General features: G+C 30.2%; 1 protein-coding gene across 1 annotated transcript in view; it reads right to left on the reverse strand.

The window, feature by feature from the left end:
• Positions 1-13,828, reverse strand: part of LOC142320867 (limbic system-associated membrane protein-like) — a 1,323,513-nt gene that overhangs the window by 338,542 nt on the left and 971,143 nt on the right. The window contains exon 3 of the mRNA XM_075358848.1: positions 5,563-5,759. Within this exon, the coding sequence (XP_075214963.1) occupies positions 5,563-5,759 (197 nt within the window). The remainder of the gene's footprint in view (positions 1-5,562; positions 5,760-13,828) is intronic.

Here is a 13,828-nt window from a genome sequence, read left to right on the forward strand (position 1 = left end):
ATTACATATTAAAATTTCCATATTAATTCTTCGTTTATATATATATATATATATATATATATATATATATATATATATAAAATATATGTTTAAATTATACGTAAAAAAGATGTCTAAAGACAAAAGTTTAAAATAAAAGTTTTGATCCCCGTGGTAGTGTTATAGCGTCTCGATCTTTCAACCAGAGGTTTTGGGCTCAAATCTCGGTCAGGTATGGCATTTTTCATCCGCTACAAAATTCTGTTTCAATTTCTCAAGTGCAAGCTTCAAAACATCTGTGGTTAATTAATTCATTAAGAAAAAAGTATACTACGTAAGACATAATAATATTACAAAACGTTTTCAATATTTTTAAAAACTTGCTTTATACTTTTTAGTCATACTTTAATCAAATTATTATAATAAATTGCACTAGTTTAATTACTAGGTTAATTTAGTTTTCAAATGATAATAACATATATTGAAATTTCTAATATATTTATAAAATATCAAACAAATTTTCAATCAAACGTTTACTACACAAAGTAACGAAATAATGAAGTTTTTATTTCATTTACTTAATTAACTATCGATATTTTCGACAAATATTATTACGAGTTTTAATAAAAGATTTCTCATTCGATCCAGTTCTGATAATGCATCATTATTACAAGGTTTTTTCTTCCTGTTACCGCGACCTTAGTAACTGTGCAAAATTTCATCAATTGGCAACGCCAGAAAGTATGTTAAATTATTGCACCTGCACCCTTAATTTACCCCCGTACGGGGGGATGTTTGCAGAGGTAATGGTGGAATATTGTATTGTCACCCGACCTTAGTAACTTGCAAAATTTCATCAATAGGCAATGTCAGGAAGTATGTTAAATTAAGGATACAAAATTTGAGGACAAACATGAAAAAAAAAACATTGTTAGTTAAAAGAAAAGCAAGTAAAAATACATTTTTTCTGTTTAGAAAATGTTTTTTTTTTTTTAAGTTTCTTATGCACATCATCATTGTGCCGGTGTATGTCATATTTAAAAAGACCCTTTTTTAATACTACTGATGAAACGATAAATTTTTTCTTTTTAAATCAAGCTCTTGATAGTAAACTAATAATATAAATTTCCATGGAGGAGTGGTAGCGTCACGGCCTTTCGTCAGGAGGTCCCGGTCAGGCATTTTTCAGACACTACAAAATTCAATTTCTGTATCCCACACACAACCTTCAAGCTTATGTGGCGATATTATCAAGCAAAAAAAAAAAAAAAATGATGCGTTGAGTAACGGGGTAAAAATAATGATGTTACTTTATTTGTAATATAGAAGAATCTTAGAAAATTACTGTTCTTAAAATAACATTTACACTGGTGAAATTTGAATGGGAATTAATTTTAATCGTGATTTTTTTAAAAAGGCAAACAAAATAATTTTCTGGTATGAAACTTCTGCTAAAAAAAAAGTTAAACAAAATGAATCGATAAACATTTGACCTTTATTTTAATTTTTACAAAATAACAAACACTTAGAGATGGCTTGAAACGTTTGTAACTAAAAAAGGAATCGAGCCAGATCCAAGATTATATTTAAATATACAAAAGCTGTTGCGAAATGTGATATGGCTTTTAATATGATCAAGACCGTCACACAAAGAGCTTATCAAAAGAAACGGTTAGCGATTGAACTGATTGCTAACTAATTAATGACGAGGTTCCTCACACTCAGTTACTCAATACTGACGGAATTCCAACAACTGACGCGCAAGGAAGAAATTTTTCAGTTTTTCAGTCATTATAATAAGCACTGATTCCGATGACGAAGAAGATATGATTTTATTATCTTTCAAGAAAGAAACAAGAAAAACGATTTTCTATTCATCCATAGCTGGAGAAAAACTATTCGTAGAAGTAAAAGTGGTCTAAAAGACAGAGCCTAAATTTACTGCTGTATCGCATTTGAACCTCTCTTCCAATTTGACGTGATAACTATTTATTACTTTCTTTCATTCCCAAATCTATTTTCATGGAGGAGAAAAATTCTGTTCAGCTGCCTTTCTAGATATACAGCAAGCATTCAATGCGATATCCTTTGCCGGTACAGCAAGTATTTCATGAGATATACTTCCGTGAGTAGCCGAGAAACTTTTAATCGTATAGGATTACGTGTTTTTCAACTTCTTTCAGATTCAATATTTAAAATCTGTTCAACTATGTTACTATGATCTTACTATGAAAGTGAATTAGCTACGTCACTGGAGAGCTGACATCTTGGTACTGGTTTGTCAAGATCACTAACAGGTATCCCAGTGTGTAGTATGATATTAAATTACACTGGAAATAATTCGTGATTAATTTTTTTTCTGTAGTTCTGTGTCAAGACGGCCTAATTAAAAAGAGGGTATAGTTTAAGAGAAAGAAAGAAAAGGCGAATCGCAGACAAATTTTAGAAATATGCCTATTACACGAACGATTCAGTGAAGTTTTAATACTTCCGAATAATGGATTATGAAGTTATAGAATATCAAATAAAAAAATAATTTATTTATAAAAGTTTTCAGAAAATATTATAAAATTTTCATATTTTGGGAATTAAAAACAGTATAAATAAGTTATTCAAAGCAATATTTTGGGAGCTAATGAAGAAAAAGTATACAAAAAAAATCAAGTAATATTTTAGTAAAAATCAATTAAAATTTTGAATATTTGTTTGTTAATTCGGTATAAAATTTTTTTTATCAATATACACCTGAATTCAACTTAATTTGCTACAGTATGACATTTATGTACAGTTGTTACCGACTGTTATTATGATTTATTTTAAACTATCAACAGTTATTTACGTATTATCACTAAAGGGTTTTGAATTTTATATTAACATTCAATTAGAGGATTTTAATATGAATTATAATTGTTGAATAAATATGAAACATGAAACAGTCTAGTCTGTTCAATTTGATTAATTAACTGGCATTTCATGCAAAATGATTCATTTATGAAAAGAAATTTATTTGTTAGGATAATAATTAATTGTTAATTAAAGGACAGATACACAAATTGTACGACCCGATATAAATACTTAATAATCATGTTTATTGTTTATACAATTACGTCATTAAATCTACCTTTTATTATTATTATTCAATGTAAATTTATTACTTAAAAATAAAAAGCTATTTATTACTCAATTTATTCAATTTAAGGCGGGATTTATAGACTTTACAGTTGTGTTTTACATTTAAATTTAATATTTTAAATAACCTATTGGAGAAATATTAATAAAAAAAATAATAAAGTTTAATTTAATTTATAATTCCCAGAAAATATTTTTTTTTTTTTATCTCAGATTAAATTTACAAACGGTTTCGTACATTAGAAACCATAAGTACATTTCATGACAACAATCAAGTTATAAAGGAGGTTCCTTTGAAGCATATTAATTACATTCTAAAAATCACCTGTAAATCAACGGTGCCGTAAGCTTTGATAAAGTCCAGCCAGGAATAAACTATAAATTATAATAATGTCTAGTACTACGAATAAAACCAGAACAATAATAGTAACGTAGGAACAAATAATATTAGAAACATAAATGATACAAACATAAATACTTAGATAATGCACAACATAAGAAGAGAGGTCTCGTCCTGAGTATCACTATTAGGTTCTCAGATCCACCCGCTTTAATCGCCTTAAATCTCCCCCATTGTTTAAGAGGGTAACAGCTAGAGAGATTAAGTATTATTTTGTACTTAGTTGCAAATCGATCGACTTACTCTCGAACACACGTAACCCCAAGTACTCCTAAATTCCTTTGTCCTGTACGAAGCATAGCGCCTGCGTATTACATCTCACAAATTTTTTTCCCGAAAACGCTGAATATTCTCCATATAAGTACTACTGTGCCCTAGAGTTAGATTTCGTATGTCCAAACCGATTTTAAAATAACTTTGTACAGAATTACCTTGTTAGATAGGGGTAGTTGCTATTTCATGCCTAATAACCAGTATAGCTCCTTAAATTAGCTGTGTAGTCGTTTCCTTTTTTTCCTTAATGTGAATTCCTATGTTAGGTGACAATCTACGGGAATCTAAATACCGTACAGTTTAACTAGCGGGAGGTAACCAACTTCTAAACGGATTCCTCGGCAGTCAACACTTCTTATCCAGAATTTCATGTTATTCGATTTCGCTTGATTGACCTTTATTTTGAATTTCTTCAACCACTAACCACTAACCAAGAAGAATTAACCCAGATTGCAACTTAGTCGAGACTTGAGTTCGATCATCATCTACAGCCGCGACTGCTTCGTCGTCGGTAACAGTCGATACAATAATCGATGTGATTGGACGCTCCGCAGTGATGATGGAGAAGAGTACAGGCCCCAGCACTGAGCTCTGAGGAACACCCAGGGAAGTATCAAAAATTGCATATAACTCCTCCTTGTGCTTAAACTGGAAGAAACGTCCGTCCAAATAAATACTCAATATTAAATAAATAGCTTGAAGTAGATTTGATTTTATTTTGTATAACAGATCAGGCAGCCAGACCTTACTGAATGCTTCTAGAAAGGCAGCTGAAAAGAACTTTTTCTCCCATATGAAAAAAAAATTTGGCTATGAAAGAAAGGAGTTGTTACTCCAAAATATAATTTATTGAAATTTGTAACGACATTTTTTGAAGAATGATTTATCAACTTCTTTAAAATATTTATGATACCAATCGCAGTAAACCTTAGGGCTTTATAATGTACTATAATTTAAACACAGTTAAATTATACAGAGAAGAATAGAATTCATTTAAAATTTTTACAGAATCTAACTAACATGTAGTAAAACTGTTATTCCCAAACATTTTTATGTAGTAAAACTTATATATAAATATAATTGTGTTAACATTAAATAACACAAATGGGTTATTATAGTGTTACCTCAGGAATCCATTTTTTATATATTTTAATTCAATGGTTGGCTCTTCCTTAATTCAATAAAATTTCATCTGTCTGATTTAAATGAAGGGGGAATTGATACAGGTGATTTATCTGTATTATCTAGTCATTCATATTTTTAAAATTAAAACAAAATCAAAAACTATATGTGATACTTTTATTATTGTTCATACACGAACGTTTAATAATACCGAAGTAATCGATCATCAGACATCAGGAAATTGACGTTTTTTCGATCAGATGATTTAAAATAAGTCCTCTTTTAAATCACATAATTAAAATATGATTTCTTAACCGCTTAAAACTTTTCATTGACAAATAAGAACTAACCAGCCGAAATTTTGTTCAGTTGTATCTAGTTTAAAAATCAGCTAAGTAATAACATAGCCGATTTTCTGAATGCTAAAAATATTTATTTTGTAGACGAGTCTATAAATCAACTAAAACATGGTAAATAAAAACAGATTAACTCATTGATCAAAATACAGATATTAAGAAGACTTTCAGATTATCACAAAACTAATTAAATCATTACAGAAAACATGTTAAACATAAATAATGTTAGGTAAAATAGATTACATACTTATAAATGTAAATAATACATGTAAGAGTGTAAAATAAATTATAAACTACACTTACGACTCCAGTTCCAAATTTTCTAACGACACAAGGAAGAGTGGCTGTACTACCAGTTTGAGCGATAACTACAGTTGAATTTTCTGTAGCAAATATAGCACCTCTGGCAGGCGACGAACCAGGAGGCACTGAATTATCTGCATTTCGGTGACGTTTACTGCCCTCAACACTACGTTTGTTACGTGATACGCCCTCATCTCCTACAAAAACAGTAATAAAGTTAAAACAAATGTACGAGGACATACAATACTACAATTATAAATAAATTCGTTAAGTATAAAATTTGAAATGAAATAAAATAGACCTAATTACATTAAGTAAGAGATAAAAAAATGAAAAATAAATACATTTGCATTACTTTCTATAAAATATACAATTTAATAAAGAAAACCCGTTTATGGTTTTTACAATAATCAGCCATCATACACTTTTAATCGTACAAAATATTTAGATATGACGTAGAAAAGACACTATAATGGCAAATTTATTGAAAAAAAAAATCGGGTGGGGCTGTGTCGGGGCGCACGGCCGTTTTTTAACGTGCAACATTACAGACCATGGATGAAGTTCCTTCGAGCTACAGACTAACCCAACTTAACTTCACAGTTAAATGGAAGAGCCACCATCGTATTTTTTTTAACAAAACAGAAAGCCTCCAATGGAAAACTTTAGTTCCCTCATTTGGCCAACTCTACAGATAAACTGGTCGCTGCAAGATGGACCAAACTGACTGTTTTCAATACAATTTTGAAGCGTTTGTCCGCTTCACGCCAATGGTCCTGCATCGCATCAATTCTATTAATGTTGATATCCATCAGCCCGGGGAAGTCTTCGACAGATGTATGGGTGTTTTCTTCACTCCATTAGTTCAGGTACAGCAACGGTAAAGGTGCTCGCACCTCGGCGTCGTTCTCTGAGCGCGCCCTGCCAGATTTGCGACGCTTCCGAAACAGTGTCGCTCGCTTAGCACCGGACATTGGGGTAAATTTGTGTGGCCCATAACCTCCCATTTCCAACAATATGCGTAATTTATATTTCCGGCTGGCTTTGGCGCAGGCTGAGACTGACATATTGAAATTTTATACTTGTTTATACGTTTACTTTAATTTTTTACACATAAATATTGTCCAAAATACACTTATTATTACTTAAATCGATCTATCTCGACAAACTCTAAACACAAACACACGAATCATCGCGTTATCACTTCTAATTCGTGAGCTACACTGATTGAAAATAAGCGAGAGCGCCAGTTTTGGCCGAACAGCGATATGCCCCTCTCCGCCAACCAGTCGATAGTGACGTAAACTCAAAGTCGTATCGACGACCTGACAATGTAAGTTATGATACCGCAATTACGTCTCTGAGACTAATAGTTAGGGAGTTATTAAGTTACAACTATATAGACCTTTACTTTACGCTACAAATTTCTGATCTGGTACCCGTATGTTTCAGTGTGATTTTAAAGAGGTTTCAATTCAAAAACTTTTTTATTTATTAAAGTGCTTTAATGATTTAGAAAAATCATTAAAGAACAATTTACAGTCGTTAAACAACAAAGATAAATCAACTAGTTTAAAGAAATATAAAAAAATCTAAAAACATTAAACATTTTTTAAGGATCTGTGTAATGAGAGAGGTAAATTTATAAAAATGATTCGAGAATTTAAGTTTCCAGAGAGAAAGACAAAGAAGGGTATAAACCTGAATAGATGGACGGAAGAAGAACGACAACAGAGCAAATATTTTAACCTTTCGGGAAAATAAAAAGAAGTCAATACTACGCAAACGTGACCCGTAATGGTAAGAACGAAAACAAAAAAGTGCTTTAAATGAATTTGGATGATTTTTAAACAAATTTTCCCTGGAGATTTCAAACTGATGACACGTGGATTTCATATTACATAAATACAATAAAATAATTTAAATTCAAAATAAATAATATTTAAAAGAATTTCCGTTGTATATAATCATTACTCACTCATTTAACCAAACTTATAGGACCCTATAGCGTACAAACAAAGTAAGAATCAATATTACTAAAAATTATTTCATTTATTAAATAATTTTCAAGGAAATGATTTTTTTTGTGATGTGTTAGGAATGATGTGATGTTTTTTTTTTTGTCGAAGATGGTAATGAAAAATCACCTGATCAGATAAACAGAAGAATAAATAAATTCTTTATCTTTAAAATCCTATTATTAAGGGAATTATTTATATGCGCATGTTAAATTATGTTCACAAGGTAAATAAAAATATAAAAAATAAAAATAATTATTCTTTATTCCGGGTGAATATTTTTTTAAAGATTTACTTTAAATTCTGTAATACATTACACCTAAATTTCTCTACGCAATTCTTCATCAATAAGAGAACTTTTTTATGCCCTAGCAAGTTAATATTTTACTGATAAATCTTTAAATTTTATCGCTATGACTGTAATGTGGCAGCGAGAAAATCTGAAAAAGAAACATACATACATACACATACTACCTCTCCGTAAAGTATTCCAAATAGTTTTTGAGCATTTATAACTACTGGTTTTTTCGAAAAGTTCTCATTATCAAGATATTTTAATAATTAATTATCTCAGTAATCTAAATTTTTAAAAACACACCTTAATGCAGTCAATAATAACGTTCAATAAAATTATTAATTATTTGTCCCAGTGGCGAAGTCATACAACCAATTACATGTTTCATCTGGATATTGATTTGAATTCAATTCATACGATTTTTTTTTAAGACCTTTAGGTAAATATTATACATAATATTTGGACGTGTTCAACTAATATAGTAAGCTATAAATAATAAAAAGGTTTCGAGAACAATAGAAAAAAAGAAAAGTTTCTTGAACTATAAAATATAAAGGGAATAAATGATTGAGTATACGAAGCGGTATTCAGAATTATTTTGTTTTCTGCTATAAATATGTATAAAGAACAAAACCCTTAAGGGAAACATTCTTATAAAAATACTTCACGTTACTGGTAATGTAGGAAACAGTAAAAATAATTTTTTTATTTGGGATTAAAAACTTATCACGAATCAAACGGTCGACGGATTGGAAAACAGATCAAAACAGCAGTTAACCTACCAACAGTTTGTGTTAAAACAATTAACCAATAATGTGAATAAAATAATCATAAAGTTTGAGTTTTCATTCACAGAGAGGTGATTTAAAAGACAGCAATAAAATCCAAAAATGACATTGTTAGTTAAAATTCTTTTTTATCAATCATCGTTACGAAATACGTAATTACGAAATAAAGTAATTTCTGTCTGATAACCCTTCTTTCAAATTTTTCTACCCACTTTAGTTGACTGAAATGTATTTCCTTAAAATAAAAATGTAAAAATTATTTTAATTTTATATAAAACTAATTTTCATATTTATTTTTCTTAGAATATCAATATAAAAGTTTCTCTAAGAATTTTCCTATTATTCAGTAAAAAAAATATGTCAGGTAAGTTACTACATTTAAATATGATATAAAAATGTATCCGTATTGAAAAGTTAAACAAATTAATAAAATTTTACCAGGGACGGCGTAGCTGGGAAAATCGAGCTGTCATGCTTGAAGACACCTCCTGGGGATGTATTATGCTTAATTGCGGGTCCGGCCCCGGGAGAGGAGTTGTTGAGGTGGAGGTTTAGTTGTTAGGGCACAGGTATACATACGCACATTGACAAGATCTTGCGGAACCTATTAGCGAGTCACACTCTGTCCGTATATGGGATTCCTCCCCTCACCAGGAAAAAAATTTAATAAGATTTAATCTAATGTGAGATTATTTGCTAAAGGTGTATTAAGTTAAATTAAAAATAAGTTTTGTTAAACTTCTCAATTTTCAAGTTTCATGACAGTTCAATTACTGTATGAATTTCCCTTCATAAATTTCTTTTGAAACATGTTATATTAATTTGAATACAATTACAAATAAACCTAAAGTAAGAAGTTACATATACATATAATAAACATCTAAAATGTTTGAAACTTTATTTTAATAAACATTTTTGAAATTTTATAGGTCAGGTTTAAAGTTCATATTGGAAGACCTTCAGTTTTTCAAGTTATTTAAAATAAAGTTTATAGATTACATGTAGTATATGAGAAATCAAAGAAAAAAATTATTTCCTTCAACAAAAAAATTTTTAAAGTATTACGAAAGCAAAAAAATAAAATTTTACAATTCTGAGATTCTAATTATATTTGTGGATTTTTACTTAAAATTAGATATATATGCTATTTCATGCTATTTATTTGATTAAATTTCTAAAATAGATGAAGAAACAAAGTACACAATGTGGGCTGATATATACTTTCCTTAGTTTCTCATGACCGAAAACTAAAACTAATGCTGTAGTTTGTGGCCATGTAAAACTAAGTTTATACGTTCTTAAACAAGTTTATGTACTTTTCTACATAAACTTCCTTAGACAATGCTGAAAATCAGACAAGTTTAGGAATTGTTTAATTCTACATTACTCGTATTTTTAAATGCAAAACACGTTTTATTTCATACTAAACAAGGAATAACATATGTTTTTGTTGAAAATAACTAAGTATTTATAATTTTTAATTATATACGTTAAAAGATACTACTTTAATTTTCAAAATTTAAAAATTATTACATAATTGACATTTCATCTCATTAATAAATTCTAAGACAGAAAATGTTGACATTCCACTTTAGTAACTTAAGAGAAAAGTTATTTCCAATTTAACTCTTATGAAGAAAACAATTGTTTATCTAAGAAGTTGTGTTTAAATAGTGTTCCGTGGTTTTCGCGTTTTTGTGAGAAGATAAAACAGTGAATCGTTTGTGTTAATCGATACCTTGCGAGTTTAATAGAGATTTTATTATAATAGATTGTTTTTAGAGATTTATTAAGAGTTTTTTTTTATAATAGAATAATTTTTGGACCGCTTAATAAAACTTTCTTTTAGTCAGTTTTTTAAATGACTGTGCGAGTTAACCTGTAACATGCGCTGGCAGATGCGATCACGGATCTGCTATCATCTGTTCAAGGCGATAAAACCGAGACTTCTAGCGTGCTAATTTCTTATCTAACAGAAAGCGACCACCGTTGATGTCTTCATGCTTGCGTGTTATCGGGTTATTGGGTTAATTCTCCAACCTGGTTATTGTTAATATCAACATTTCCTGCTATTTTGATAAACTTCCAGATGATAAACTTACAAACGTTTGGGTGGGAGAAACGAAAAATTACCTACACAACTAATCATCCAGACGGTAAGACCCAAAGGAGTACTGCAATACTCGTCAAAAATGTTAAAAAGCATCATCCACTACCGGAGAAGAAGACCAACCACATACAGGCAACCTCAATTGACATCTTTGACTGGATTGGGCCTTTAAGATTATCTACAGTCTAATGTCCTCCCCACCATGTGTTCAGGCATGACTTTTTCTCTGAATTTCATTCGACGCTGGGTACCCGTTTTATAGCAGGAGGAGATTGGAATGTGAAGCATCCTATCTGGAGCTCCGGCTCATTACTACTCGGGGGAGAGCTTTAAGGGATTGCATTGCCAACTTGCGCCTGAATGAACTTGCTGAACTTGCGTGGGTTGCATCTCTCGGATGCAACCCACGCATTGGCCGTCGGATCTGGCGAAGGTCCCAAACTTAGAATTTTTTGTGACCTCAGGTATTTCGATGACATACAATGAAGTTAGGAAAAGCTTTGATTCGACTTCTGATTTTTCAGCCGTACTTCTTACCAGTAGTACGGTAATGGTAAAAAAGAAAAAACTGCCAGTCCTACACAATAACAGGACCGACTGGGGTTCCAATCACAGTCAAACTGGGGATAAGCTAAGTGCTTGGTTGGTTGAAAAGTAGTGCTGATATAGAAAATGCAACACACTACTTGATCGCACTCCTGCAGGAGGCAGGTTGGCGCTCGAGACCGTAGGTTAGACGGTTAGACATGGAGGACATGCAGGATACGCCCATCCCGTGGGAGATTATAATTTTATTTCTAGCAAGAGGAGATTTAGAAGGATGTAGCAATACTACAGAAGGCCTGATGATAGAACATCATTGAAGAGGGCTGATGGTAGATTAAAACGGCTGTTGAGGTTTGTTAAAAATGAGACATTTAGAAAACTCCTTGAGAATCTCTCTCCCACCTTTGAAAACGTTGGATAGGTCGTCGGCTCAAAGCTGATGACAAAGTTGACGTATTTCCAAGGCGTCCTATGAAATTCTTTCAATCTTTCAGCCTTTTGACGTACGAGGGGCTGGTGAGGAAGAAATAATTGCTGAATAGTCCATTTCCTAGAGTCTTCCTGTGAAACCTTTATCGTCAGCATAGATTCTCGGGCCATTGCTTCACCGTATTCTTCGTACACAGTCGTCAGTCTCCTACTATGCGTTAATGGAAATTACTCATTTTCAATATGATTAGGCTATACTTCTACGAGTTCAGTTTTTGTTTACATGAGGATAGAACTACGAAAATGTACATTTGTACGATATGTGAATAAAATAATTCATTATATTTTAACAAACAAAAAAAGGGTTTGATAGTTTTTTTTAACTAAGAACTTATTGCATCATTATAGTTAAAAATTAATTTGAGTTATTATTGATTTAATCAGTATTTTAATTTTTATTCTACAATATCAGATGTTAAATAGTTTAAATAACTTTGTCCGTTGCAACTCGAGCAAGCTGGAGTACAGTATAGTCCAATTTTTGCACCCGCAAGCTACACCATATGTTTTTCATCCTCAAACCCGTGATGAAAAAAATTATGATATATTTTGTTGTGCATCATCAAAATTCTATTTTGTTTTGCCAATTAATTTTGTTAATTCTTTGATTTGTTTCACTGTTTTTTTTTGTTTGGTTAGTTATTCTTTGGTTAATTTATAAGACTATTTTATTTTTTTTTTGAACTTGATCAATATTCTTTGGACTCATCTTTGTACGTACATTAGTACGTACAAAGTTATTACTTTTTATGCATGCTGTATAAGATATATATTCGTAAGCTTAAATTATATATGAATACATATAAATATATTACAGTTTTTTTAGGAATTTCAATGAAACTTCTCTCTACATATCATTTTTTTTTTTGTATTCAAATCTACATATCGTTCCCGTAAATTACAGCCGATTGTAAAATAAACACTACGGCAAAAAAAAAATTATCTCTAAAGGTGATGGAAATCTTTCAGAAAATGCTTTCTTAAGAACCAATTTCCCTGCACCACTCTGTAAAATAACAATTTGAATTTTGGCAGAATTTTTAACCCCTAGTCCTGAGTAAATATTTTGGACATTTAATTTATCCACTGTAAAGAATGTAAGGTGGGTTTAGGAATTAACTACCATTCATGTATTGTATTTGCGTTGATAGAATCTTGAAATTTGACACTCTACTAACTCTAATATTTTCTGATAAACAACCAGATATTTATTTTTAATTATTTCTTAAAAAGTTAAATCATTTTAAGAGTGGAATTCTCATAACTTACTTCTTCAATTTTTACGCTGAGAGTTTTGAGATATTCAAACTCAGGCAAAAATATCTACTACAATACTTTACCAGAATAGTGAACGGTCGACAAAAATATTTTTTTACTCAATGGTCGTAAAGAGAATGAAAACTGATGAATACCTGATTCATTAAATATTCAAGTTTGCCAATTACTTGAATGTGAGAAAATCGGAAGTTGTTAATTAAAATTTATGTTTTATTTTCGAAGTAGACTAATAAATTCTTGGAAAAGCAGATAGGAGAAAATAAATTAAAAATAGTATTATCTACTTATACGTATTGTAAAATCCAAAAAGTTTCCTTGTATTATGTATTTATTAAAACAAATAATTAAGATATAAATAATATTCATTTTGTAAATAAAAAATTCCTTATTATAGGCTACCAGTAAAATGCTACGTATAATATAATCCCATTAAATTTATTTAATTAATTCTTTAGTATAAAAGGATTCTATACGTCAATATTTGTTAAGAGAAAAATATTAAGATACATTGCGTTAAAATAAATTTTCAATTCATAAATAAAAACTAAAATACTTTTATTTCTTTTTTTTACCATAAAATTCAGTCTATTCATTAAAAACTACGCAGTTTTTGAAAAAAACTCAAAAAACTTTAAAATTGTTGAAAAATTCATAACTAGTAGAATAAAGTAGTATAGTTGTATTGTTTTGAAATAAGAGAAAAAGTAGTATGAAGCAAACAGAATTGAGAAATTAAAAATAA

This window comes from Lycorma delicatula, chromosome 3 (genome assembly GCF_047948215.1).
Source record: "Lycorma delicatula isolate Av1 chromosome 3, ASM4794821v1, whole genome shotgun sequence".
Classification (NCBI taxonomy): Eukaryota; Metazoa; Arthropoda; class Insecta; order Hemiptera; family Fulgoridae; genus Lycorma; species Lycorma delicatula.